The sequence below is a fragment of the Hevea brasiliensis genome, chromosome 12 (genome assembly GCF_030052815.1).
Source record: "Hevea brasiliensis isolate MT/VB/25A 57/8 chromosome 12, ASM3005281v1, whole genome shotgun sequence".
In the NCBI taxonomy this organism is placed as follows: Eukaryota; Viridiplantae; Streptophyta; class Magnoliopsida; order Malpighiales; family Euphorbiaceae; genus Hevea; species Hevea brasiliensis.
The window spans coordinates 78017444-78042976 of NC_079504.1; the positions used below are offsets into that span (position 1 = coordinate 78017444).

The following is a 25533-nucleotide window of genomic DNA, read 5'->3' on the forward strand; positions in this document are numbered from 1 at the left end:
TGTCGATCGAGCCGCTATGGGCGGAAATAGTCCCTAATGAGGCAGAGAGATGCAAGAGATTTGAGGAAGGACTCGGTGATAACATTAAAGTAATGATTATAGCCTTGGGGATTACAGAGTTTGCCAAGTTAGTGGAAGTCGATCAAGGTCAAAAAGTTAGAATGAATGAGCGTAATGTATGAACAGACAGCCAGAAAAGAGGTGAGGGTCGACCAGACATCTTCTCGCCCTAGCAAGAAATTCGAGGTTCGCCTACTCGTAGTTTTAGTAGAGCACCAAGTCGTGGTCACCACAGAGGCCCAAATCTCAGTTTGCACCAAGGAGAGGCCAGTCCACCCCTTCAATGGCTAGCTCTCCAGGGACAAGGTACAGGGGACCAGCCCCAACGGTATCTGTTGCTTGCCCACATTGCCAAAAATGGCATAAGGGTGAATATTGGAGGATGACAGGTGCTTGTTTACAGTGTGGATCTACAGACCACCTAGTCCGAGATTGTCCACGCAGAACTGCTACATCCACTCTGGTATCAACTGATAGGCCTGCCTCCACCCAAGGGTAGAAGGCCGAGTAAGGCCGAGGCAATGCATTTCACGTAAAACCCGTGTCGAGTCCGTGGAGAGAGCGTATGCGTAAAACCAGCCAAAGCCTATGCTATAAGGGCATAGGAGGAACAGGATGCTCCAGATGTTATCAAGGGTACGTTCCTCCTTTATAATACTTTTGTGCATGCATTAGTGGATCCTGGATCTACTCATTCATATATTTGTATCAAGCTGCCCGTAGAAAAGGGAATACCAGTGGAGGAAAGTGACCAAGACATCCTAGTCACAAATCCGCTAGGCCACAGTGTGGTAGTAAACAAGGTGTATAAAGGCTGTCCATTGAAGATTCAAGGGAAAGAGTTCTTAGCAGACTTAATCGAACTGCCTTTCCATGAGTTTGATGTGATTTTGGGAATGGACTGGTTATCCCATCATCAGGCAATAGTAGATTGTAAATTAAAGAGAATCTCTCTGAAAACTGCTGAGAATGAAGAAATAATAGTTGTGGGTGAAAGGACAGATTTCTTGTCCAATGTCATCTCAGCTACAGTTGGAAGGAGATGGCTGAAAAAGCGTGTGAAGCCTATCTGGCACACGTGGTTGACACTAGGCAGGGTAAACTTGACTTGTCTGACATACCCACAGTAAGGGATTTCTCTGAGGTATTTCCTGAGGAATTGCCTAGTTTGCCACCAGAAAGGGAAGTTGAATTTGCTATTGAGATTATGCAGTGCATACCTCAATTTCAATTGCTCTGTATAGGATGGCACCTGCTGAATTGAAAGAGTTAAAAATCCAGCTGCAAGAATTACTAGACAAGGGGGTTCATACGCCCCAGTGTGTCACCTTGGGGAGCTCCGGTACTATTTGTAAAGAAGAAAGATGGGACACTAAGGTTATGTGTTGACTACCGGCAGTTAAACAGAGTAACAGTGAAGAACAAATATCCATTGCCTAGAATTGACGATCTGTTTGATCAGTTGAAGGGAGCCGGTGTGTTTTCTAAGATTGATCTCGCATCGTATCATCAGCTAAGGGTTAAGGATGCAGATGTGCCTAAGACTGCATTTAGAACCCGATATGGGCATTATGAATTCCTAGTGATGCCATTTGGGTTAACAAACGCTCCAGCAGCATTCATGGACCTTAGGAACCGTATCTTCCATCCATACTTAGATCGGTTCGTAGTGGTCTTCATTGATGACATCCTGGTGTATTCCAAGGATAAAGCAGAACATGATGAGCATTTGAGAATTGTTCTACAGACTCTAAAAGAGAAGAAATTGTATGCTAAATTGTCCAAGTGTGAGTTCTGGTTGAATGAGATTGCATTCCTTGGACATGTAGTATCAGCTGAAGGGATTAGAGTGGATCCCAAGAAGATTGAAGCAGTGATGGAATGGAAGCCTCCCAGAAATACAACTGAGATCAGAAGTTTCTTGGGGTTAGCTGGATATTACAGAAGATTTGTAAATGGATTTTCCCTGATAGCTGCTCCAATGACCAAATTACTGCACAAGAATATGAAATTTGACTGGAATGACAAGTGTCAAGCCAGTTTTGAGAGGCTGAAGGCTATGTTGACAGAGGCACCAGTGTTAACACAGCCAATGTTTGGAAAAGACTTTGTAGTCTACAGTGATGCCTCACACAATGGATTAGGGTGTGTACTCATGCAAGAAGGGAAAGTGGTCGCATATGCTTCCAGGCAGTTAAGGCCACATGAAAAGAATTACCCTACTCATGATTTGGAGTTAGCAGCAATTATCTTTGCATTGAAGATATGGAGGCATTACTTGTATGGAGAAAAATGCTACATATACACAGACCATAAGAGTCTGAAGTATCTACCAACCCAGAAAGAACTTAATTTGAGACAGAGGCGATGGATTGAATTCCTGAAAGATTATGATTGTGTGATTGACTACCACCCTGAGAAGGCAAATGTAGTCGCTGATGCTTTAAGCAGAAAATCTATTGTAGCATTAAGATCTCTGAATGCCCAACTATCCTTAACTCGTGATGGAGTTATTTTGGCGGAGTTGCAAGTGAAGCCAAATCTGTTACAACAGATACAGGATAGGCAGAAGACAGATGGAAATTAATGGCTGTTATGGGCAAAATCACTGAGGGGAAGGAAACTGAATATGAAGTGAAAGAAAATGGGTGCCTGTACTATAAAGATAGAGTATGTGTTCCAGATGATAAAGAGTTGAAAACCAGTATTCTGAAAGAAGCACATAACAATGTGTATGCTATGCACCCAGGAAGCACAAAAATGTACCATGACCTAAAACTCCGATACTGGTGGCCAGGTATAAAGAAGGACATAGTTGACTATGTAACTAGATGCTTGACCTGTCAACAAGTCAAAGCAGAACATCAAGTTCCATCAGGTTTGTTACAGCCCATAAACATACCTGAATGGAAGTGGGACCGAGTCACTATGGACTTTGTCAGTGGTCTACCTCTCACTCAGAAGAAGCATGATGCAGTATGGGTGATTGTGGATAGGTTAACCAAATCAGCACATTTTCTCACAATGAATCGACTACTCACTGGAAAAGCTAGCAGAATTGTATATCAGTGAGATAGTTAGACTACATGGAATTCCACTTTCCATTATATCTGATAGAGACCCGAGGTTTACATCTAGATTTTGGAAGAAATTACAAGAATCCTTGGGCACACAACTCCATTTTAGTACGGCTTTTCATCCTCGCATGGATGGACAATGTAAAGAATAATCCAGGTAAATTTTGAAACTTATTGAGTTATTGTAAACAATAATTGAACTGATAATGATAATAATAACCGAATATACATGATAGGTCCTCGAGGATATGCTGAGAAGTTGTGTTATTGAGTTTGAGGGAAGTTGGGACAGATACCTTCCACTAGCAGAATTTGCATATAATAATAGCTATCAAGCTAGCATACAGATGGCACCCTATGAAGCACTGTATGGGAGAAAATGCAGAACACCTGTATGTTGGACTAAATTGGGTGAAGATAAGCTAGTAGGGCCAGACCTGATAAAACAGACAGAGGAAAAGGTGAAACTGATAAAGGCCAATTTGAAAATCACCTCAGACCGACAGAAATCTTATGCTGACTTGAGGAGAAAAGACACTGAGTATGAAGTTGGCAAGATGGTATTTCTCAAAGTATCACCGTGGAAGAAAGTGTTGAGATTCGGGAAAAAGAGAAAATTAAGCCCTAGGTTCATTGGCCCATATGAAGTTATTGAACGTGTGAGACCAGTAGCCTACAGATTAGCCTTACCACCTGAGCTAGACAAGATACATAATGTGTTCCATGTCTCAATGCTCAGAAGATACAGATCAGATCCTTCACATGTCATCTCAGTAGAAGAAATTGTGGTACAACCTGACCTAACATATGAAGAAGAACCAATTAAAATCTTGGCACGAGAGGTAAAAGAGCTCAGAAATAAGACAATTCCACTAGTGAAAATCCTATGGAGACACCACAACACGGAAGAGGCAACATGGGAGAGCGAGGAGACAATGAGACAATAGTTCCCTCAGCTCTTCACATCAGGTAAATTTCGAGGACAAAATTTTTATTTAGAGGGGAAGAGTTGTAACATCCCCATTGCACGTGTTCTGTACGTTATGTTGCTCCAGTAGTCAAATAACGGTCCAGGCAAGTCAGGATGTCTGGAACTACACTTCGGTGATAGTAAACAGACATATAATGATGAAATAAATAAAAAGAAAATACAAGAAAAATCAAACAAAAATGAAAGAGAGAAAATGATGCTAAGTTAAACGAATGCACCACAATGATGGGTGATCAGACCTTGAAGGCCGTTGACCCTCAGACCGCAGGAAACCCTCGGAATTTAATTTTGAGACATAAATAAAGATTTATTGAAATGTAATTGACACTAGAAATATCAAAAAAAAATTAATAAATTAGTACAAAGAAAAATGAAAATTCGAGAAACAGACAAAAATCGGTATTACCGAAAAAATCGAGAATATAACCCGAAGTGGGGTATTTTGGTCATTTGACACCTAGAGTTGCCTTTTGACCTCAATGTCCATTAAAAATAAATGATATTACACTTTATAAATGTCTTAAAAATTAAAATTGTGGTACATTATATTAATAGTGCAAGAAATGGGGTAGAAAGTGAATAATTAAAATCTTAACATATAAAATTACTTAATTAAAAGTGAGTGGGGCACTAAGGGGTATTTAAACACCTAAAGGAAATGTGTATGTCCACTAAACACTTCAGTTTTCTGCATCATCTTCTCCAGTCGAAATGGACCACCATGAAAACACCATGGCCAAAGCTTCCTAATCTCTCATGCAAGCACCTTCACGCCATGTTGCCACTTAAATTCTTTCATTAAACTTGGTCCACACCTCTTGTGCAGATTATAGAGAACAAAAAGGAAGAGATTTGGTGAAGTTTTAACAAGCTCCAAAAGTGGTAAGTGTCCAAAACCTCTCCCTTGCTTTGGGAAAGCTTGTGTTTAGGTTGAGGTGAGTGTTTTGGTGAAGAGAAATGAAAGAAATAGTGAGAAATGAATTTGTCCATTTTTGGCAGCCATGAACCCTTGTTGAGCTTGAGTTATTTTTACTTCTAATGAATGAAAATGAAGGTTGATTGATTCAAATGAAAGTTAGAGTAAGTTTGTGCACAAGTATGTACATGTAGTGTTTAGATTAAAGGTGTGAAATGGAACCTTGAAGCCTTGAGCAAACTGCCATGTTTGGCAGCCCCTAATAGCATGAATTTGTGTGTGAATATATGGTTATTAATGATATATATTAATGTCAAATTGTGGGCAGCAAGTGTTAGTGATGTTGAAGTATGAATATGTTGAAGTATATGTGTAATATTAACATTGAAGTATGTTGAATTTTGGTGGAAGTGAATGTTGAACTTAATGATGGATTGTGTGCCTTGTGGACTTGAGTATTCTGTCCAGAATTTTTGATGGAATTGTGTACAATATATGTATGGAAGTGTTGTTGATTGAATATTGTAGAAATGAGGAGAAGAAGGAACATTAAATTGGGAGTGTATGAGCTTTGTGCAGGTTGTGTATTGAAGGCAGCACCTAAATTAGGCCATAAGTGCCAAACTGTGAACCCAATTGGTATGAGGCCAATATGAGGTGAAACTAGACACCAAATAGGCCAACTTTCATGTAGAAATATTGCCAAAATTCTGCCTAGAAACTGACCTTAAAAAGTGACCAAATCCGGATTAGTGCATTTAAGGCCTGAAAACTGACCATTTGGGCAGCAGTTAGTGATTAGGCCATAACTCACTCAAAACAGGTCCAATTGACCTGAAATTTTGACCATGAATAGTTAAGACCTATATCTACAAGTCTTATGAAGACACCAAAGCCCAGAAATGACCAGAACCAAGTCAAATGGCTTGCACAAGTTCGGGCACAAAAACTGCCGAACCAAAAGTGACCTAAAATTTGACCAAATTGTGCACTAAAAGTGCAATCTGTCCAGCTTTAGCAAATTGACCATATCTTGGTCTACACAACTCGGAATGACCTGAAATTTTTTCCCGCGTGCAATAAGACATAGAGCTACAATTTTGCTTCTTTGACCAGAAGCTAAAAACCAAAGGAAATAGGACTTTAAGCTAGACCAATCTAGCACACAAAAATTGAGAATTTGACATTTTGCATACAATGATGCTTGAAGCATTTTGGCAATGAATGCCAACTTGTAAAAATAGTAAATTACACTATATTGGCAGCATATTGAGATATAAATTGTGACATATTGATGCTAGAAACAACTTGTCCATATTACCTAAAAAGTCAACATATGCATTGACTTGTGAATTATACAATAGTTAGTAAACTCCAAAGATTGAATAATTAAACAATTAATTTATAATGTGCCCTAGTTTACCTAGTTGACTAGTATGGATAGGTTGGCATGCCAATAGGATTCTGACAGCTGTTCTGTAAATGGCTTCATGCCATACTGTGTTTTTACGGCTTATTGTACCGCACTGTGACTTTAATAGCCTACGGCTATACATATTGTGTATTTATTCTTGGCTTATCGCCAGATTGACTATATGGCTTCTTAGCCACACTGTTTGCACACCGGGAGACACTTTGTGACCGATGGTGTGACGGCCCGAGGTACTAGGTACCCAGTGCTAGTATATTCATTTATCCAGTCTGGTCAGTATATAGGCTACACGGGCAGTAATTCAAGTACTATTAAATTCAAATACCTAAATCCAGTCTACTAACATACAGCACCACCAAAAATTTGTAAACACTTTATTTACTTTATTTTAGTATATATATTTCTTTATATTTGGCACCACTAAGCAAAATTGCTTAGCGCGTTGCTTTTGTAACACGTAGGTATTGGAGATACAGCTGGGAAGCCCAGCAAACCTACGACCAGGTGAGACATCAGATCTGCACAGGAGTCCAGAGTCATCTGCACTGCATTGCATACATGGTAGGACTTAGGATATCTTGTATTTTGTACTTTTGTTGTATATTTGAAATTCCGCCCTGTATTTTATAATGTTATGAAAGCTCTAAGGTTTGTAATATTTTGTACATATTAAATAACATGAAAATTTTCTGTATATATTTAAATTATTATGGACTGTATTATGGAATCATTTAATGATCAGAAAAGTCTATTGACTTTACTGAGAAATAGAGACTGTGAAATATTTGAGATTTTGATATCATAATATTAAACTGTTTTCAACAGGTTTGGAAGGACAGTTTGTCCTAAATATAGATGGCACCTTGCCAAATTTTTATTACCAGTCTTGAAACACTGATTTTAACAAAGTATGACAATAGTATCAACATGATATGAATATTACATAAATGACTTCTTAAAATCAAATTGAGTTCAAGAAATGAGATAATCACAGACTAGGCGTTCCGGCACGCTGTGTAGTATGTCTTGCTCGGCTATACTGTAGACGGGTGAGGGGTGTTACAGTGTCTACCCGTCCTGTCCATAGCCAACACCACATCACACGCACGCCAACGCACGCACACTGCTCCAAATTACCACAACAACATACATGGCACTTTAACAGTTGTCAATGCAACATAAAACGTGCTTAGAATTTAACTACATAAATATATACATATAAGTGATGCATGGGCATGCTTGACAAATAATAATATCGAAATTACAATTAAAATTAATATTTTACTCACAGTACACCGATGACTATTGTGGCTGCTAGATGCAAAAAAATGGCTGATCTTGATCACCTAATAATTAAATTATAAATTTATTAGCACTAAGTTAAGATAAAACTCTAAAGAGGCAACAGACAGCTTAATTCATGCCGGAAATCCGGCAAAGTTTCCCCTATACCTGGAACCTACCCAACCTGCAAAAAGGCTCAAATAACACTTCTAAATTCAACTCATATCTCATCATCATTATATGGCCCCTCCTGGGCCCTCCAAACCGAGCAATACTCAAAATCTTAAAAATTATGTTTTAGTCCCTATAATTAACATTTTGCAAAAATCCACTCAAACAAGCTCTAAAAATTCTAAAATTTTTACCCCGCGATCCTTAATAATATTATAAGGCTATTGGAAAATGAATTGTAATTTTCTAATCACCCATGAATATTTTATTCAAGAATATTATCAATTTCATAAGTTTCCAACAGCTAACATATTCTTAATTCAACCCAATTCAATATTCACATATTTAAACCTCTATCCTCAAGCTTCAACCAATCATATAAAATTTAAATATCTTAATTTCAAGTAATCTTATATGCCTATATGCTAAAAATCTAACTAAAATCCATCTATATTTTCAAAAATATTCTACAATCACTCAAAAATTCAACAATCATAGAATATCTCCAAATAATTTTACTTTCATCATATATTTTTCTTAGAATTTTTCTCCAATTTTTCCTGTTTAAGAAACACTGTATTTATGCTCCACAAACAGAGAAATAATGAAAATAATCTTACCCAGAGTTTATCTGTGTCTCAAAAATTTTAAAAATTTATGAGAAAACCTCTGGAAGTTGAGTCATCTCCAAAGCCCACCGGAGCCACCGTCGGAACCACCGCGCACAGTGGTTGGCCGCCGGTCGCCGGTGACATTTGCCGGATCTGATCATACTATCATGTTCCTCCTCTCTTCCTCAGTCCATAGGTGGTCTCGGATCGTCCTAGATCTGACGAAAAATCTTGAAAAACCCGAAACTTCTCTCCTCCATATCTCACTCATCCGACCTCCATTTGCTGCAAAATTAGTATCAAAAGAAAGCTCTCGGAACAAGATTTCCAACGCCACCTGAATCGCCTCGATCGGACGTCGGATAAAGCCGGAATCGCGCCGGAAAGCCATCAGACATCAGTGCGTTTTCTCTCTCTTCTCCCTCTCGCCGCTGCTCGTGGTTTTGGTCAGAATGGAGGGTCGCCGGCCGGGTGGGGAGCCGCTTGGGAGGTCGCCGGCCGATCACTGGAGAAGGAAAGAAGAAGAAGAGAGGGGAGGAGAGGAGAGAAGAGAAATTGGGGGTCGGGGGGAGTGTCCTCCTCCCGATTTTTGACTCCTTTTTTTTTTTAAATAAAAAAAACCTGGCAGTGACAGTGGAAATTCACTGTCACACGCTAAGTCCCATCTTTTTTTTTTGTTACAAATGAAATATATATATATATATATATTTCATCCAAGAAAGTATATATTTCATTACTTTCACAAATATTTTATGTCCCGATTTTTGACTCCTTTTTTTTTAAATAAAAAAAACCTGGCAGTGATAGTGGAAATCCACTGTCACACGCTAAGTCCCATCTTTTTTTTTTTTTGTTACAAATGAAATATATATATGCTCCAATTGTGTTCTTACAGTGAGTTGAAAGTGACATTTACAGTGAGTTGAAAGTGACATTATATATATATAAATTACATAAAATATTTGTGAAAGTTTAAAATTCTTAATAATTAATTCAATAGAATTTATTATAACTAAATCGAATTCCATCAAAATTAATAGAATTAACAAATGAATTTCAAACTTAAAATCATATATATTTTAAGTGATAAAATTATTCTCTTATCATATATCATTTTATTTTATTTATTTCAAACATAAAATTTATTTCATTTGAAATCAATTTCACATTTAAATTAAAATATACCAAATAAAAAAAAATTATTTGCAAATGAATTCTATAGAATTCATTTGCAAATGAAATGAATTTTATCATAGAATTGAACCAAACATGGTTTAAAGTTTAAAATTTAATTTTTATCAAAATAAAATTAAAAAAAAATTATTTTACTAATATGTCTTGAAATTATTAACGACTTGTTGGCAGACTAAGTTTAGTGAGTGAAAAAAAAAACTAAGTTTAATTTATTATCATATAATTTTAAAAAAATAAAATTGACATTTCATTATTAATTTAAAAGATAGTGTAATAGAAAATGTCACATTTAATGAAAATAACAATTAAAAAGTAGAAATTCAGGATTCAAAAAGTGTAATAATTATTTTGAAACTGAAAGTAATTAAGGTAATCACCTGAATCAATGGTGGTTACCTAAATCAAGGAAACAATTATAGATTATGCAGCACTACCTATTGTTGATTTCCTACAGTCAAGTAACATAAAGATAAAATTATTACAAGGTGGTTACTAAGTGCAAGTAATGGGCAAGGTGGTTGTAAGTAGTAGATATGTGGCTGCAATTTATCGAGAGACTGGATACAACAGTTAATTCAAGATGCAAAAAACTGATGCAATGTGTTATAACTTGATGTAGACTTGTTCATCAAGTTTGCCTGATGCAGAACATGGTCATCAAGCAACTTAAGTCTATAAATACAGCATCAATGTTTCATTTTCAAGGACAACCAACCAATCAATGAACACAAATTGGCAAGTAGGAACGGAGCCACATTACATTGAGAGGGGTCAATCGACTCCACTCAACTTTATAAAAAAAATTTAAAATAATATATTATATAAAATATTTTTAATAATTTTAATAAATAAATTTCAATAAAATTAATAAAAAAATATAAATTAGGGTCAATTTTATATTTTAAATGTATATATATAAAAGAGTTTAATTCTAAATATTTTTATAACTATATAATTCATTTACATAATATTTTAATCTTTTAAATAATATATAAAGATTTGAGATATAAATAAACATATTTTATTTTTAAATATTATCAGGTAGCATAAATAAGGAGAGAACAATGATTATTTTAATATTTTGATATATTAAAACAATTTTAAATTAAAATTTATTTTTGATATTAATTTTTTTATTATAATTGATTAATTTATTTTAAATTTTAATTGTATTTAAAAATTTAATATATTGTGTTATATATTATTTTACAAAATTTTATTATTATTATTATTATTCTTATTCTTATTATTATTATTTTTAAAAATGTTTTCATAGTTATAATGTTACAAAATTGAAAAATCAATAAAACGAACATCATACATTTTTCTAGCACAAGTTAAAATTATTTATAATAATGTTAGTAAGTTATGATACTAATGGTTATTTCGACAATATGTGTTATTTTATAAAGTGAATTATAAGATTATAGTGAGAATTTATTATTTTTTATTATTTATAATAATATTTTCATATTATGCATAATTATAAATTTAAAATAATAATGAGAATTATTATTTTTATTATTTTATATATTTTATTTTCTTTTCTACTCTATTATTATTATTATTATTATTATTATTATTATTATTATTATTATTATTATTATTATCTATTGAAAATTTATGTCTTTTTTTTCATTTAAGTAAATAATTTATTAATATACTTATATTTTTTTCTTAAATTAAATAAAATAAAAATATGATCCTACTGATTCAAATTTCTGGCTCTAGCCTGCTAGCAAGTACCTTGACTTAGTTCAAATTCTTTAGTTCAACCTTTTTCTTTAAACAATCTTTTTTATTTTTTTAGTCTTGCATCACTTTCATTTCAACCTTTTTATTTTCATTTCAAGTGATCAATTACGATTATTTTATGAACATTTAAATTCTTGTAATCAAGATTTTCAACTTTCAACACAATTTTTCAGTTCTTTTGCACATATTTTAGTTCTTATGAATAAGCTTTTAATTTTCAATATTGGTCTACAATTACTTACATATATTTACTTTTCTCAATAAGCCCTTTAATTTTTAAAGCTCAATTTACATTTTCTGTGAATGTTTAAGTTCAAGCGATTAAACTTGTAATTTTTAAAGCACATGTTTACTTTTTCTGGATAGATTTTATTGTTTTTCAGTAATTAATTTACTTTCCAATCAAGTGATCAATTAACAATTTCCCATATAGATTTGCATTTTAATGCAATTTTTACATTCTTCCACAATAAACAGCTTTTATTTTTGAAGCATAATTTCTACATTTTATGCTCAAGCGATCCTTTCATTTTACAATAACTAATCTCTTTTCTCAAATTTCTCAAAGTTGATACAAGTAAAAATCTTGACGAAATGCATCCTTTTGAGTCAAGGAACTTAAGAAAAAATTCAATTAATTATTTCTCAATAATCATTCGAATTAGAAGTCAAACCAATACAAGTACATTTACAATTGAGATCTTAGTATTTTTGACATACCTATAATCAAGCTCACATGTGCAAAAAGGTCGTACATGAATCAATTTTGTGTAAAAACAATAATATAAAATTTTAATGGAAGTAAAAACTTTTATTTTTTAAATAATAAAATTCAAAATCATAAAATGTGAAATTACTTTTTTAGGTGCATCGACTACGATATTCTCTGTCCCCATTTTATAATTGACAAGAAATTAATTTTCCTTGAATATTGAACGTGCAAAGTGAGGCCCTTTTCAGACTATAGACTCCATAGATCGAACCCTTAACCAATTCATGGGATGTAATATACATTCACAACTACACTAGAGCTTATGAATAGACTGTGAAATTATTTTTTAATAATTTTTAAAAATATCTCACTTTTAAAGTTTGATATTTAAAATAAATATTTTTTTTTAATAAAAAAGCCAAAGGTCAACAAACACTAAACAAAACAAAAATGCCTTTACACCATGAGACCATGGCGAAGTCAATAAACTAAACCTGAGAGGGGATGCTGCAACCCTTGAACACTAATTGAAAAATGTTGAGAATGAGAAATTAATCAATGTGCATAGAAATTAGCCTCTCTATAAATATAAGCAACTACCATAGACCAATTCTGAGCCAACAACTGCTTAATTTGAGAGCTGCCTATAACTCTGCTGAAGTCATTGTATACATTTACCAAAATTAATAATAATGATGAAATAACTCAAAAAAAAAATCACTTAAGAAACTAATTAAGGTTAAATTACTATGAAATCCCTTTATTTTGTTAAAATTAATTAGTTAATCCTCAAAATTCTTGAACACAATTAAAATGTCCCTTATTTATTTAAAATGTCACTCTTTAGTCTTTGTATTAACCTTCTTAATAGATTTCTATTAGTCAAAGGAAAACAAGTCATATATGCCTTTTGAGTGTTCTCTCCCTCAGTTAAAAGCACAATAATGCGAGGATTTAACACCTATTTGGCATTATAGTTGAAAATATTGTTAAAAAAAATTGCCTTTTTAGATATAAGTGTTAGAGAATATTAAAAAATAATTTAAAATTAAATTTGATAAGTTTTAATCATGAAAACACTAAAATAATAAAAAAAAAATTTTAATAACATTTAAAATGATACTTTTATTCAAAAAAATAATTTTTAACTTCTAAATACAATGCCAAACAGACACTTAGTCATTTTGGTATTTCTCTTACAATTTGTTTGATGATGTGCATTTTGTATTTAAAAGTAATTTGAAATGGAGTTGCTTTGAAAGTGAAAATCCAATCTGCGATAGGTTGTTTGACTCCAACAAGGTTACCGTGTTTAGAAGAATGAATGTTTGGTGATATGAGGTTTTTGGTTGGTGAAATTTGGTGATATGAATATCTATCAATTTTAAAAGCTGCTTCAATTCAAATTTATAACTGAGTTATCTTCGAAATTTTGTTTCTGTACTAAAATTAATAAAATTTTTTGGCATATGAATTTTATTACTTGAAAGTTGGAAACTTGGAATGGTGATTGCATCTCCACCCCTAAATTCATCCACTTCTATTATTCCACCAGGTTCAACTAATCCATTACTGTCATCCACCTCTAACTCACCACCACCAGTCCGCTACCACAATCGTCCCCTCCTCCACTAGACCCTACTATGATTTCTCCATATTCACAGCCCAATGCCAATACAATAGCGCCCTCCACCCCTTCAAGTCCATCCCCACCTCCTCAATCCCCTGATTTTACTGTTTTCGCAACTCCTTAGCCTTCTACACCGTCAACCTCGTCACCTTTAACTTCACCAGTTCCACCCCCAACCCACCTGCAAGGTCTCCACCACCAACATCACTAAGAAGCCCACTAGCTAATTTGCCTCCACCAACATCATCACAACCAGCAAAGTCCACCCATTGCCATTTAAGGCTAAATTGGTGGAAGACAGGGTGAACTAGAATTTAAGGTTGAAGTTGCGACTATTAGTTGAATACAATACTGCCATTTGGTTTCACTTGTGGGTTATTGCATCTCTGGGAATCGAAGAGGGTAAGGAGTCGTCATGGGTTTTAGGGGGGAAGTAGGGGTGTTTTAGGAATTTAAAACTATTTTTTCTCATTTGACCAAGGTCACCTTTACTTGACTTACAAAATTTATCAAGAAAGGGTTATAGAAGAACTAAAGAGTGAGTTTGTATTTAAAATAATGAATATTTTAATTGCATTTAAAATTTTAAAGATTGACTCATGAATTTAACAAAATATAAGGAATTTATAATAATTTATTCAAAAATTATTTATAAAATTTAAGAAAATTTTGGCCGGTATCTTTGGTTTTCAAGCCATTACCAACGTCCCTCTCTGTTTCGCTTTGTAAACTCCGCTAACGTACTCGGTACCCTACCCACCTCACACCCACTGCATCTTATAAGACCCAAAAAGCTCTCTGTGCTCAAAATCGCATGTGCTCTCTCCTTAACCATCCTCGCATCTTCCGCCCGCCCTCTTCCCTTGTAATCTCATTCTCGTCATCATCAGCATTTCCCATGGCGTATTCTTTCGCTCTCCCTTCCGTTTCTTTCAAAAGCCTATCTTTCACTGCCTCCGATTCCCTCACCGGCTGCACTAGGAATGGAATTCGAGGGTTTGGTGTCAAAAATCTTAGTCGATCTAGGGTTTTTATGAGTGTATCTGTTGGATCTCAAACCATTGGAGTTGTTGATGACTTATTCTTCGCTAATTACAAGCCTAACTTTGCTTTTCTATTTCCTGGTCAGGTCAGTATTAGGTAGCACCAATTTTCCATGTATACTCTGATTTTTCTCCTAGCTACTTCTTTCACTTTCTTCTTTTAAAAATTAAATTAGTAGTAATAATAATAATAAAATTGAAGTAATATGAGCTGAATTTTGATGATATTGCCAGTGAAGCAACTGTTTTTCAGTTGTTCGGCAGAAGATGTCATTGGGTTTGCTTATGCTTTGTGCAAACTTGACTCAAAGGAACCCAAAAACTTGACTCAGGCAATTGAAATATAGCACAATTATGCTTTGTGCATCATTTGACATTACTGCTTTGTCTGCTTTGTCATTCAAATCATTCTCTTGTACGTATATGTTACGTATACGGGAATCAGATTTAAGGCATAATAGGGAAAGTAATAAATAGGAGCTGTAATATAGTAAGAAAGATAGCAGCGTAGTTTAGTCTCTGGTGCCTGGTACATTGAGCTGGTGCTTAGAGGTAGTTAGAAGGGTGGGAACTTTTGTAACTGAAGTTATCTGCTGTGTAAATAATAGCTATGTAGCTGGAGGAAGATCATTCCAAGAAATAACAAGATTCTAGTCAATTATTCTCTCCCTCTCTGTTTCTTCTCTATTTCCCTCTGTTTCTGTCTATTTCTTCTATAACAGATCTTTTAGCGTTCATAACCCTAACATTTTATTGTTTGTATTTCTTAATTTTTTTTCAATACTCTTAGGGTGCACAAGCCATTGGAATGGGAAAGGACTCTCAAAGTGTGCCAGCTGCAGCCGACTTGTACAAGAAAGCAAATGATATATTAGGGTAAAGTTTTTATTTATTCAACATAATGCTGTGTAATTTTGATTTCATGTCAACTACTACATCTTCAGCCTAGAGTCTAATCCTCTCTTGTAGATAATCTTCATAGGTGATGTTGATATACCTGTTGCATGCAGGTATGATCTTCTAGAGCTCTGCAGCAGTGGTCCAAAGGAGAAGCTGGATTCAACTGTGATAAGCCAGGTACCATCTGGTACAGCCTTGCAACTTTTATTTTTTACTTAATTGTCTTGGCAATAATCTATGGCCAATTTTATGAGACGAGCTGATGGGCAACACATGTGGTTTCTAAGAGACTCAAATCCAAGGAAGATATTCCAAATAGTCATCTAATATATTATGGGTCCCGTGCCAATCCACCAATTAGCTTGAGAAGTCGATCTATCCTTGAAAAAATCTTAAACTCCCACCCCGCCCCAAAACAAACCCATCCCTCCACACCCCCCCACCCCCTTCCCTCTCTCTTCCTTAACCCATCCCCTTCCTTTATATATATATATATATATATTTTCTCCATTTGTGGACCCTTTTTAGCCAATTGATTTTAGGATGCCTCTTTATTATTATTATTTTTTTATCATACTTCATAGGTGCATTATTTATTGTTATTGATGCCAAAAAATTATTAGTTGTTTTTTGGGAATGATATTTCCAATTGATGATCGATAGATCTGATTTTCCCTCTCTGCAGCCTGCTATTTATGTAACCAGTCTAGCTGCAGTTGAGGTGCTTCGAGAACGTGATGGAGGTCAGCAGATAATTGATTCTGTTGATGTTACATGTGGTCTCAGCTTGGGAGAGTATACTGCTCTAGCATTTGCTGGAGCTTTCAGGTGAGTATCTAACTAAATTTCCAAGTTCACCGCGTCTTTGATTAATCGAGTCTGTAAATTGAACCGGCTTTAATTAGATGAATTTGCAAAAATTAGTTTATAAGCTTCTTACCTTCTTGGATCAATCTTCTTATACGTCCCGAATAATTCTGAGTCAAGCATATCTATTACAGAATGGAAATGAACCTGATGATTCTGTCGCAGTCTGATTGTTAAATGTTAATAACCTTTCTGGGTCATTATTAGGTTGCATCTCATTTCTCATGCTGAATTTTTATGTATCAATTTGGGCAGTCCAAACTAATGTTCAGTTGGTGCATCATTTTTTCTGTTTGAGTAGAAGTTGAATATGCTTTATAGACAGCAGATGGTCAAATGGTCCCTGACTTTTTCTTACTTGGTATCTCCTTTTCATTTTTTTTTTTAATATTATTGTAAGCTTTGAGGATGGACTCAAGCTGGTCAAACTGAGGGGTGAAGCCATGCAGGTAGGCATCAATAGCTGGTTAACAGACAAAATCTATCATGGTATTATGCAGTTTATGACATTCCATGGTAATTAATTTTTATGAAATTGCCTTCAGGAAGCAGCTGATACTGCAAAAAGTGCGATGGTCAGTGTCATTGGACTGGACTCTGACAAAGTGCAACAGTTGTGTGATGCTGCCAATCAAGATGTCGATGAAGCTAATAAAGTTCAGATTGCAAATTACCTATGTCCTGTAAGGTTCTTTTGTATGCAGCTCTATTAGTGTTTGCTACCACACTCTGTTTATTTATTGTTCTAATGTATACCGACTAAGAGCTTGAACAAATTTTACTTCGGTAGGGGAATTATGCTGTATCTGGTGGTGTGAAGGGAGTGGAAGCAGTAGAAGCAAAGGCAAAGTCTTTCAAAGCTCGAATGACGGTAATTCTCTCCTTAATTTATAGTTGTTGTTGGTTTTTTTTTTCACTATAATTGTAGTAATAACATTATATTCCACTTAACTTAGGTGCGGCTAGCTGTTGCTGGTGCTTTCCATACAAGTTTCATGGAACCAGCTGTCTCAAGATTGGAAGCTGCATTGGCAGCAACAGACATTAAACCTCCAAGAATACCGGTTATATCCAATGTTGATGCTCAGCCACATGCAGATCCTGCCACAATCAAGAAGATATTAGCACGCCAGGTAAGCTACTCAAAACTTCTGTTTCTCCATTGACTATTGAACCCTAAATTAAAAAATTGTAGGTGACTTCTCCTGTTCAATGGGAAACAACCGTGAATACACTTCTAACCAAAGGGCTGAAGAAGGGTTACGAATTAGGACCTGGAAAGGTATAATGTGCTCTGGATGCTTTAATTAGAAATGAAGAGCAACAATAAAACTCATTCTATTATGAACTCTTGAGACCTTGTTTAAGTTTATATGGAATTATTTTGTCAGGTCATTGCTGGCATTGTCAAGAGAATGGACAAGGGCGCTAACATTGAGAATATTGGTGCTTGAAGGGGTAGCCTGAAGTGCCTGAGGCACGAAATCGAGAATATCGGTTCTTGAATGCAGCTATAGAAATTGGTGCATAGGATGGTTCAATTATTGAATACAGGAAACAACACATTTTTTTTTTCTCTTATGAAAACCAGCAGTGAACCAGTGTGAGATTTGTCTGACCATATTCTGTAACTTCAATTTTGAATCAAGAGGAATTGAGATTGAAATAATATTAGTTGTATCCGGACACACTCTCTCTCTCTCTCTTTCTCTCTCTACGAGTATTTGGAATGGCATAAAGCATGAAATGAGGTAACAGCAACTTGGTGAACTTTCATTGAATAGTACTTCTCATTTATCAATTTTTTAGGATGCCCTCTATTTATAAATTGAACATATTTTCATATGAATATCTTAGCAATTTTATTCTGTACAGATTTTGGCTCAATTGGACGGGAAACTATATGTAACGAAAAAATAATAATAATAATAAAAATAAAATAAAAATAAACGGGAATAAAAATAATAATAAACTATATGAATATCTAGGGACATGTAGTTAAGAGGTCAGTCTTCTCAGAAGTTCGAACTAGCATAATCAGTCCAAAACAAAACAAGTTCAATCCAAGCATTCAAAAGTGAGAAAAGAAAAGGAAATCCGTTGTTACAATCAAGACTGCAAGTACTAAAATCTGGCAAATAATTATTAATTATAGCTCTAATTTTGGACAGAAGTTGAAGGGCCGGGCGGTTGCCTCAATCTCCGAAGCTGATTGATCCACTCATCTTCAGGAACTCGACCCGCCCAATCGGGAGCGGATCCTCCGAACGATATCCCTCTCATTGCTTCCCTCACTCGCATCGCATTCTCAGCCGTCAACGGCGCGTTTCTTCGATTCTCATCCTCTCTAAAAGCCCTGAGTATCGCCGAATCAGACGCCTCAGTCACTCTCTCCTCCGCCTCCTCTTCATCGCTGCTGCTGCTCTTCTGCTCCATGTCGCCGTTTATATGAAGAGACGAGATTCCGTTCTCTGCTTCACCTCGAGAATAGCTATGGTATTCTTCATCTGAGTTGCCTTGATCGGAGGAGCCGTCCTCATCATCATCAACATCGATGGCTGAGATTGGCTGATAATGTTGAGGCGCGGCATCAGGATTCGTGTCAGAATCGCTTCCACTGTTGTCTGCAATACGCACCAGGGTGCGGTAGGTGAAGGATATTCCTAGCGAGTTTCTAATACTCCTAATAATGGGATCAAAATTTAAAAAATTAAATAAAATAAATCACCTTCAATGAAATTGGGCCTGGGCGTAGAGAAGGACGTAGCGTTCATTGCTGGAGATCTTTGAAAGTGCCGGACTGCTGGAGAGAGACAAAAAATGTTATGGGAGAGCCAAAAAAAAAAAAGCTAATAAGGCAATCCAACACACTTTGACCGACCCGGGAAAAAGAGAAGAAAAAACATATTGCACCAGCCGGGAATCGAACCCGGGTCTGTACCGTGGCAGGGTACTATTCTACCACTAGACCACTGGTGCTTCTTGCTGACAGAATTCAAGCTCTCGTTTATAAATAATGCAGTGTTAAACATGCAGCCTAGTTCTCTTGTTTCGTTATTTTGAACCACACACATTTGAGCCCGGCATCCTGTGAGAAAGAGAGAGAGAACCGAAGCGGGAAATGGCAATTCCCGTTTTCTGGGATTCATTTTCTCTGTCTCATCCACTCTTTCATTTATCAGTTCGTAATCTATCAAATGGAAATTCAATTCCTAGGAAGAATAAGTGGCTTTGTTTGGCTTCATCACAACTGAGCCCTGTTGGGTTAGCAGATTTTGCTTCGCTTTAATGATTCACTTTTTTGCTTATTTTAAAATTTCAAAGGGTTGATCTTTCTTTTGCCATGTTCATAGATCAGAGGTGTCGTTTTGTGTTGGAACTCATCTCATCCCTCATCCCAACAAGGTAGGCAGTTGCTAATCACTTGTCGTCGGTCCTTAGTCCTATTTATGTAATGCGTTTTTTGCTCTGTAAGTAATATTATAGTATATAATCTTAATCGTTTGATAGATTGAGAGAGGAGGGGAAGATGCGTTCTTTGTGAGCAAGTACAATGGGGGAGTAATTGCTGTTGCTGATGGTGTATCTGGGTAGAAAATCTTGATTCTCTCTATTATTATTTCGCTTTTACTTTCATGTGTGAAGTTTGTGTGTATGCAAGGGACTTGGAATTTGCGTAATATCTGCAACTTTTTGTTTACAATCATTACTCTAATCGGTTACATTGAATTATTGTTATTATTCTGGTTCATTTTGCTTATTAGCAAAAAATTTTCATTTGGTATATGAGCGAAGATCTCAAAATAGAGTTTATGTGAAGCAAAATTATACCAGGTGTTCCATGTTGAAATCTGAGACTGCTCTCTTTCTATTGCAATGGTTGTCAGTTGGGCTGAGCAGAATGTGGATCCTTCATTATTCCCTCAGGAGCTGATGGCTAATGCTTCATGTCTCGTGGGGGATGAGGAGGTAGTGCCATAGTAGCATACAAGGAAAATAATATTTGATTCTATTGATATTTTCTTGTTAATTAACTTCTCTGCAAAGAAAATTCTTGTGATGGGAGTAAGCATCTGTACTTTCTATTTGAATGTTGTATGCTAGAAAGTGGAAACTGTGATGCATCTTTGCTTTTGGCAGGTTAACGATGACCCCAAGATTCTCTTACGGAAAGCACATGCTGCTACTTCCTCCACAGGTTCAGCTACTGTGTAAGTTCATAATGCTTTAAAGGTACCGCCCATAATAGTTTTCAAGAGGAAAATACTTTGACACATAAGTTATCATCATTAACTTCCACTTTCCACTTGCTTAAATAGAATTGTTGCCATGCTGGAGAGGAATGGATTGCTAAAGATTGCCAATGTTGGGGATTGTGGACTAAGGGTTGTCCGTGGAGGTATAGCTGTTTACCCATCTCTTTGTGCATTGTTGTTAATGGTTTTCTGGATTCGTTTTCTTTTATTTGTTTTTCAAAATCAAAGAGCGTTTCTTGCTCAATGACTATACAGGTCAAATGATTTTTTCCACTCCTACTCAGGAACATTATTTTGATTGTCCTTATCAATTAAGCTCAGAAATGGTTGGGCAGACATACCTTGATGCAATGGTATGAAAATTTTTACATCTAGCTTCCTTAGTAAAAGAGAATATAACTCATTTGCTTTTCTTATTTTGGGTTGGATCATTTATCGCTAATCCTACCACGGAAAATTGGTAAGAAGCTTTAATTTTTCATGGGTCAATGAGCTCTACCCATAGCGTCAATTTGACCACTTAACTGTGTTTGATGCTCCTCTGGAGGAGAGAAAATATGGATTTCAGTTTTCATCATCACTATGATTAAAAAATTGGATGATAAAAATAAAGACTAGATAATATAAATAGCATTATAATTTTCTTCACATATAGAATTTTAGGATTTAATCATGATTGTTTTTTTTTTCTTGTGTAGCACACTGAATTAATTGGTTCTGCAAACAAAAAATGCTGATGGTTATCAGACTTGATAGTGGGATTTTGAATTATTAATCATGATAATTTAATGGCTTGTCATCATTTGTTCATCTCCTAAAAAATAGGTTAGCAGTATGGAATTAATGGAGGGAGACACCATTGTGATGGGCTCAGATGGTCTCTTTGACAATGTTTTTGACAATGAGATTGTTTCGACAATTGCTAGATACGATAGTGTAGCTGAGGCTGGTATGTTTCCATAGTTTAATTTATTACAGATTGTAACTCAACTGCTTATCTTCTAACTGAGATTCAATTTCAATGCTAGCAAAGGCATTAGCTAACCTAGCAAGAACTCATGCAATGGACTCAGAATTTGAATCCCCTTATGCACTGGAAGCCAGATCCAAGGTAAAACAACTACTAGAATATAAATTCATCTTTCCACATCCAATAAATGTAACATTTATTTTCTTGATCAAAAAAACGTAACCTGTATTTTAATCTAATGAATATTTCTAAATAGGGTATTGATGTTCCATTTTGGAAGAAAATTCTCGGGATGAAGCTTGCAGGCATGATCTTTTTTCCTGTACATTTATTGTTATACATTTCCCTTGATGCCATGCCTGACCTAAACTCTTTAATTGATAGGTGGAAAGCTCGATGATATTACTGTGATTGTCGGCCAAGTTGTAAGGTCATGAGGAATACAAGGTGAAACTCACTGTTCAGAAGTGAATACATAAAAAAGAAACATAGAAATAAAAGAATATAAAGTTTGCACCATGGTTGTCAAATTCATTTTAATTCTTGAACTGAATTGGTTCTTGATTGTTAAAGTTTGATAATGTTTTATTGATTGCAGGTGTGTTCAAAGTCTACCAAAAATAGATCTGATACCATAAAATTCCACGAAAGATTTTGTAAAGTACTTTATGCAATCTTTGAGACATCTTGAAGTGTAGTCTGATGCCCTTCACCAATCAAATATAAAACCTGGGAAAAAGTATGATAGCTTGAATTGCTTGAGACTTGAGAAATTAACAATGCCTCTCTGCAGATTTCTCCTTTTTTCGAACGGATCTCTCACTCATTAGTATAAAAGGTTGTTAATACTTTTTTTTTCAGCCTTTCTGAACCCTAACGTCAAAGGTGGATTGCTCTTTTGCATAACTTTTATAAATCATCCCTTGATCGACGAAGGCGATAAATCTACCAACTCAAAACACTCAAACACAGACATTTATTTCACTAATGCCAAAATGCAAAATTGGCATTAGAAGTTAAACTCGTAGCTCAGCATTATAATTCTTGTTTCATGGTAAAGTTGAAGTTCATCCTCTTTAAAATTTTTTGAAGCACCAAAACAACATTTTGGTAATAAAACACCCTTACTCCAGCAATCAAACTCAAGGTTCTATAAATTCACTGAGACGATCACAACATTCAGAAGCTTGCTTGAAAATAAGAAGAATCAATAAGAATGAACAATTAGCAAAAACGAACAGCAACTAATCCTTAAATATCCAGGAAAATAATAACTGATGGCTGTAACAGCATACCCCCATCATCATAAAGCCAAAAATTTCTTCCACAGAAAAAATATGGACAGAACTCATATGGGGTTTTGTGCAACCCACAATTTCATAAACAAAAACATTATGCGCTTATAAGATTATCGGACAACAATGTGTACAGAACAGTTACTTCTATCTGACCAATCAATTTGACTACTAATGCCCAATAATAGACGGGTAAGACTGGAAAGTTGATGTTTGTGCGTTGCTTACCATCTCTTGTGTGAAGCTAGATTCTTGTTACTTGTACAGAATTATTTGTGATGCAACTGAAAATTATGAAATGCCCTTTCTTTGCAAGGTTATTCAGGTAACAGTGCCACTGTTACTGTTACCATTGACCTCTTGAAAGAATGCTTTCGAGGCTTCATATGTAGACCAGCAGATTGCAGCAGCAGGTGCATGGAAAAGCATCCTTGGAATCCAACCCCTCATGAGCCCTCTGTACCCATCCTTTTTCACTATTGTTCGAATCACATCACCAATTGAACCACTTTTAAATCTGTCACACCCACAAACACCCTGAAGACAAAGTTATTGTTAATTTACTGTATTTATTCCAAGAATAATAGGATTTCATGAAGCAACTCACAAAATTTTAGGAATTCTACAACCTTAATAAAATTAAGTGTTTATTTTCATTTTTTAGTGGTGTTCCATAAAAAAATGAAGTAAACCTAATCGTTGTGGAAGCATGAAAGGCTCAGGCAATATTATGTTAGCAAAGTCGATGTTTATTCACATAACAAAAGGCAATATTTAGGATGTACATTAAAGAAAAAGTTGCCTTTATGAAGCAAAATCAATATATTTATCAAGTATACCTTCTTATTATTGCATGCACTTTCAATTCAACTCAACTCAACTAAGCCTTTATCCCAAAAAATTTAGGATCGGCTATATGGATTCGCTTTCTCCACTCTAAACGATTTTGGGTTAAATCCTCAAAAATATGTAATGCTTCTAGATCATGTTGTACTACTCTCCTCCAAGTCAATTTAGGTCTACTCCTTTTTTTTCTTTCTATCCTCTAACCTAATGTGCTCTACTTGTCTAACTGTAGCCTCCATATGTCTACGCTTCACATGATTAAACCACCTCAATCTTCCTTTTCTCAACTTATTTACAATTGGCAACACTCCTACATTTTCTCTAATACTCTCATTACGGACTTTATCTAGTCTAGTATGGCCACTCATCCACCTTAACATTCTCATATCTGCAACTCTTATCTTAGACGCATACGACTCTTTCAGTGCCCAACACTCACTACCATATAACATAGCCGGTCGTATGGCTGTACGGTAAAATTTTCCTTTCAACTTATTGGGAATCTTACGATCACATAAAACTCCCGTGGCACGTCTCCACTTCAACCATACGGCTTTAATCCTATGACTAACATCCTCCTCACATCCCCCCATCTACTTGAAGGACTGAGCCTAGATATTTAAAGTGATTATTTTGGGACAGTACAACTCCATTCAAACTAACTTATTCCCTATCATCCGTTTGGCCTTCACTGAACTTGCAATGCATGTATTCTGTCTTCGTTCTACTTAACTTAAAACCCTTTGACTTTAGAGTACTTCTCCAAAGCTCTAGCTTTCGATTGACTCCTTCTCGTGTCTCATCTATCAGAACAATATCATCCGCAAACATCATGCACCAAAGAATACTCTCTTGTATATGTTTTGTCAATTCATTTAAAACTAATGTAAAAAGGTAAGGGCTTATGACTGATCCTTGGTGTAATCCAATTGAGATCGGAAAATCTCTTGTGTCCCCTCCCACTGTATGCACAATAGTAGTTGCTCCTTCATACATATCTTTCAACACTTGTATGTACCTAATAGATACCATTTTTTGTTCTAACACATTCCATAAGATATCTCCTGGAACACTATCATAAGCCTTCTCCAAATCAACAAAAACCATGTGTAGATCTTTCTTCACATCTCTATATTTCTCCATCAAGCTTCTAATGAGAAAGATCGCTTCCATAATTGAACAACCGGGCATGAAACCAAAATGATTGAGAGAGAGAGAAGTATCATGACGTAGTCGATGCTCCACAACTCTCTCCCACAACTTCATAGTATGATTCATGAGTTTAATTCCCCTATTGTTTGAGCAACTCTGTATGTCTCCCTTATTTTTAAAAATAGGTACCAAAATACTCCTCCATTCATTAGGCATTTTCTTTGAGTTTAGAATCTTATTAAATAATTTAGTTAACCATACCACTCCCATATCTCCCAAACACTTCCATACTTCAATTGGTATTTCATCGGGTCCACAGGTTTTACTCACTTTCATTCTCTTAAGTGCTTCCTTTACTTCTAAAGATCTAA

At 35.3% G+C, this 25533-nt stretch overlaps 3 protein-coding genes and 1 non-coding gene across 9 annotated transcripts; 2 read left to right on the top strand and 2 right to left on the bottom strand.

The window, feature by feature from the left end:
- The first annotated feature begins 14526 nt into the window (after window positions 1–14526).
- On the top strand, window positions 14527–18331 carry LOC110666340 (uncharacterized). Its single transcript, XM_021826832.2, has 10 exons — window positions 14527–14962; window positions 15667–15752; window positions 15887–15953; window positions 16462–16604; window positions 17044–17092; window positions 17189–17326; window positions 17434–17514; window positions 17600–17776; window positions 17839–17925; window positions 18035–18331. The coding sequence occupies exons 1-10, from the start codon at window positions 14648–14650 to the stop codon at window positions 18095–18097; spliced, it is 1206 nt and encodes a 401-aa protein (XP_021682524.2). The 5' UTR covers window positions 14527–14647; the 3' UTR covers window positions 18098–18331.
- A 324-nt stretch (window positions 18332–18655) lies between these two features.
- On the bottom strand, window positions 18656–19525 carry LOC110666878 (uncharacterized). Its single transcript, XM_021827551.2, has 2 exons — window positions 19372–19525; window positions 18656–19267 (listed from the first exon to the last, which is right to left on the bottom strand). The coding sequence occupies exons 1-2, from the start codon at window positions 19415–19417 to the stop codon at window positions 18801–18803; spliced, it is 513 nt and encodes a 170-aa protein (XP_021683243.2). The 5' UTR covers window positions 19418–19525; the 3' UTR covers window positions 18656–18800.
- Window positions 19526–19551: 26 nt separating this feature from the next.
- On the bottom strand, window positions 19552–19622 carry TRNAG-GCC (transfer RNA glycine (anticodon GCC)). The gene has a single exon. It is a non-coding gene; the product is annotated as a tRNA-Gly (tRNA).
- Window positions 19623–19699: 77 nt separating this feature from the next.
- On the top strand, window positions 19700–22680 carry LOC110666575 (probable protein phosphatase 2C 1). Of its 6 annotated transcripts, none has more exons than XM_021827145.2 (12): window positions 19701–19907; window positions 19997–20048; window positions 20154–20233; window positions 20531–20612; window positions 20784–20854; window positions 20963–21042; window positions 21155–21252; window positions 21725–21848; window positions 21928–22010; window positions 22126–22174; window positions 22254–22316; window positions 22468–22680. In XM_021827145.2, the coding sequence occupies exons 1-11, from the start codon at window positions 19765–19767 to the stop codon at window positions 22304–22306; spliced, it is 915 nt and encodes a 304-aa protein (XP_021682837.1). In that variant the 5' UTR covers window positions 19701–19764; the 3' UTR covers window positions 22307–22316; window positions 22468–22680. The 6 variants fall into 6 exon arrangements, 5 of the variants coding, with proteins under 5 accessions (XP_021682837.1, XP_021682935.1, XP_057987573.1 ...); XM_021827243.2 differs by having other exon boundaries at window positions 19766–19907; window positions 20002–20048; XR_002497183.2 differs by lacking the exon at window positions 22468–22680 and having other exon boundaries at window positions 19700–19907; window positions 21933–22010; window positions 22254–22282.
- The last annotated feature ends 2853 nt before the right edge of the window (window positions 22681–25533 follow it).

Coding starts and splice junctions, on each gene's coding strand:
- LOC110666340 (XM_021826832.2), top strand. CDS start 14,648: ATGTGCTCTCTCCTTAACCATCCTCGCATCTTCCGCCCGCCCTCTTCC. Junction 15,954..16,461: donor ATTCAACTGTGATAAGCCAG/GTACCATCTGGT, acceptor CCCTCTCTGCAG/CCTGCTATTTATGTAACCAG. Junction 17,926..18,034: donor ACGAATTAGGACCTGGAAAG/GTATAATGTGCT, acceptor TTATTTTGTCAG/GTCATTGCTGGCATTGTCAA.
- LOC110666878 (XM_021827551.2), bottom strand. CDS start 19,417: ATGAACGCTACGTCCTTCTCTACGCCCAGGCCCAATTTCATTGAAG. Junction 19,268..19,371: donor CAGGCCCAATTTCATTGAAG/GTGATTTATTTT, acceptor TGCGTATTGCAG/ACAACAGTGGAAGCGATTCT.
- LOC110666575 (XM_021827145.2), top strand. CDS start 19,765: ATGGCAATTCCCGTTTTCTGGGATTCATTTTCTCTGTCTCATCCACTC. Junction 20,049..20,153: donor TCATCCCTCATCCCAACAAG/GTAGGCAGTTGC, acceptor ATCGTTTGATAG/ATTGAGAGAGGAGGGGAAGA. Junction 20,855..20,962: donor TCCACAGGTTCAGCTACTGT/GTAAGTTCATAA, acceptor TTGCTTAAATAG/AATTGTTGCCATGCTGGAGA.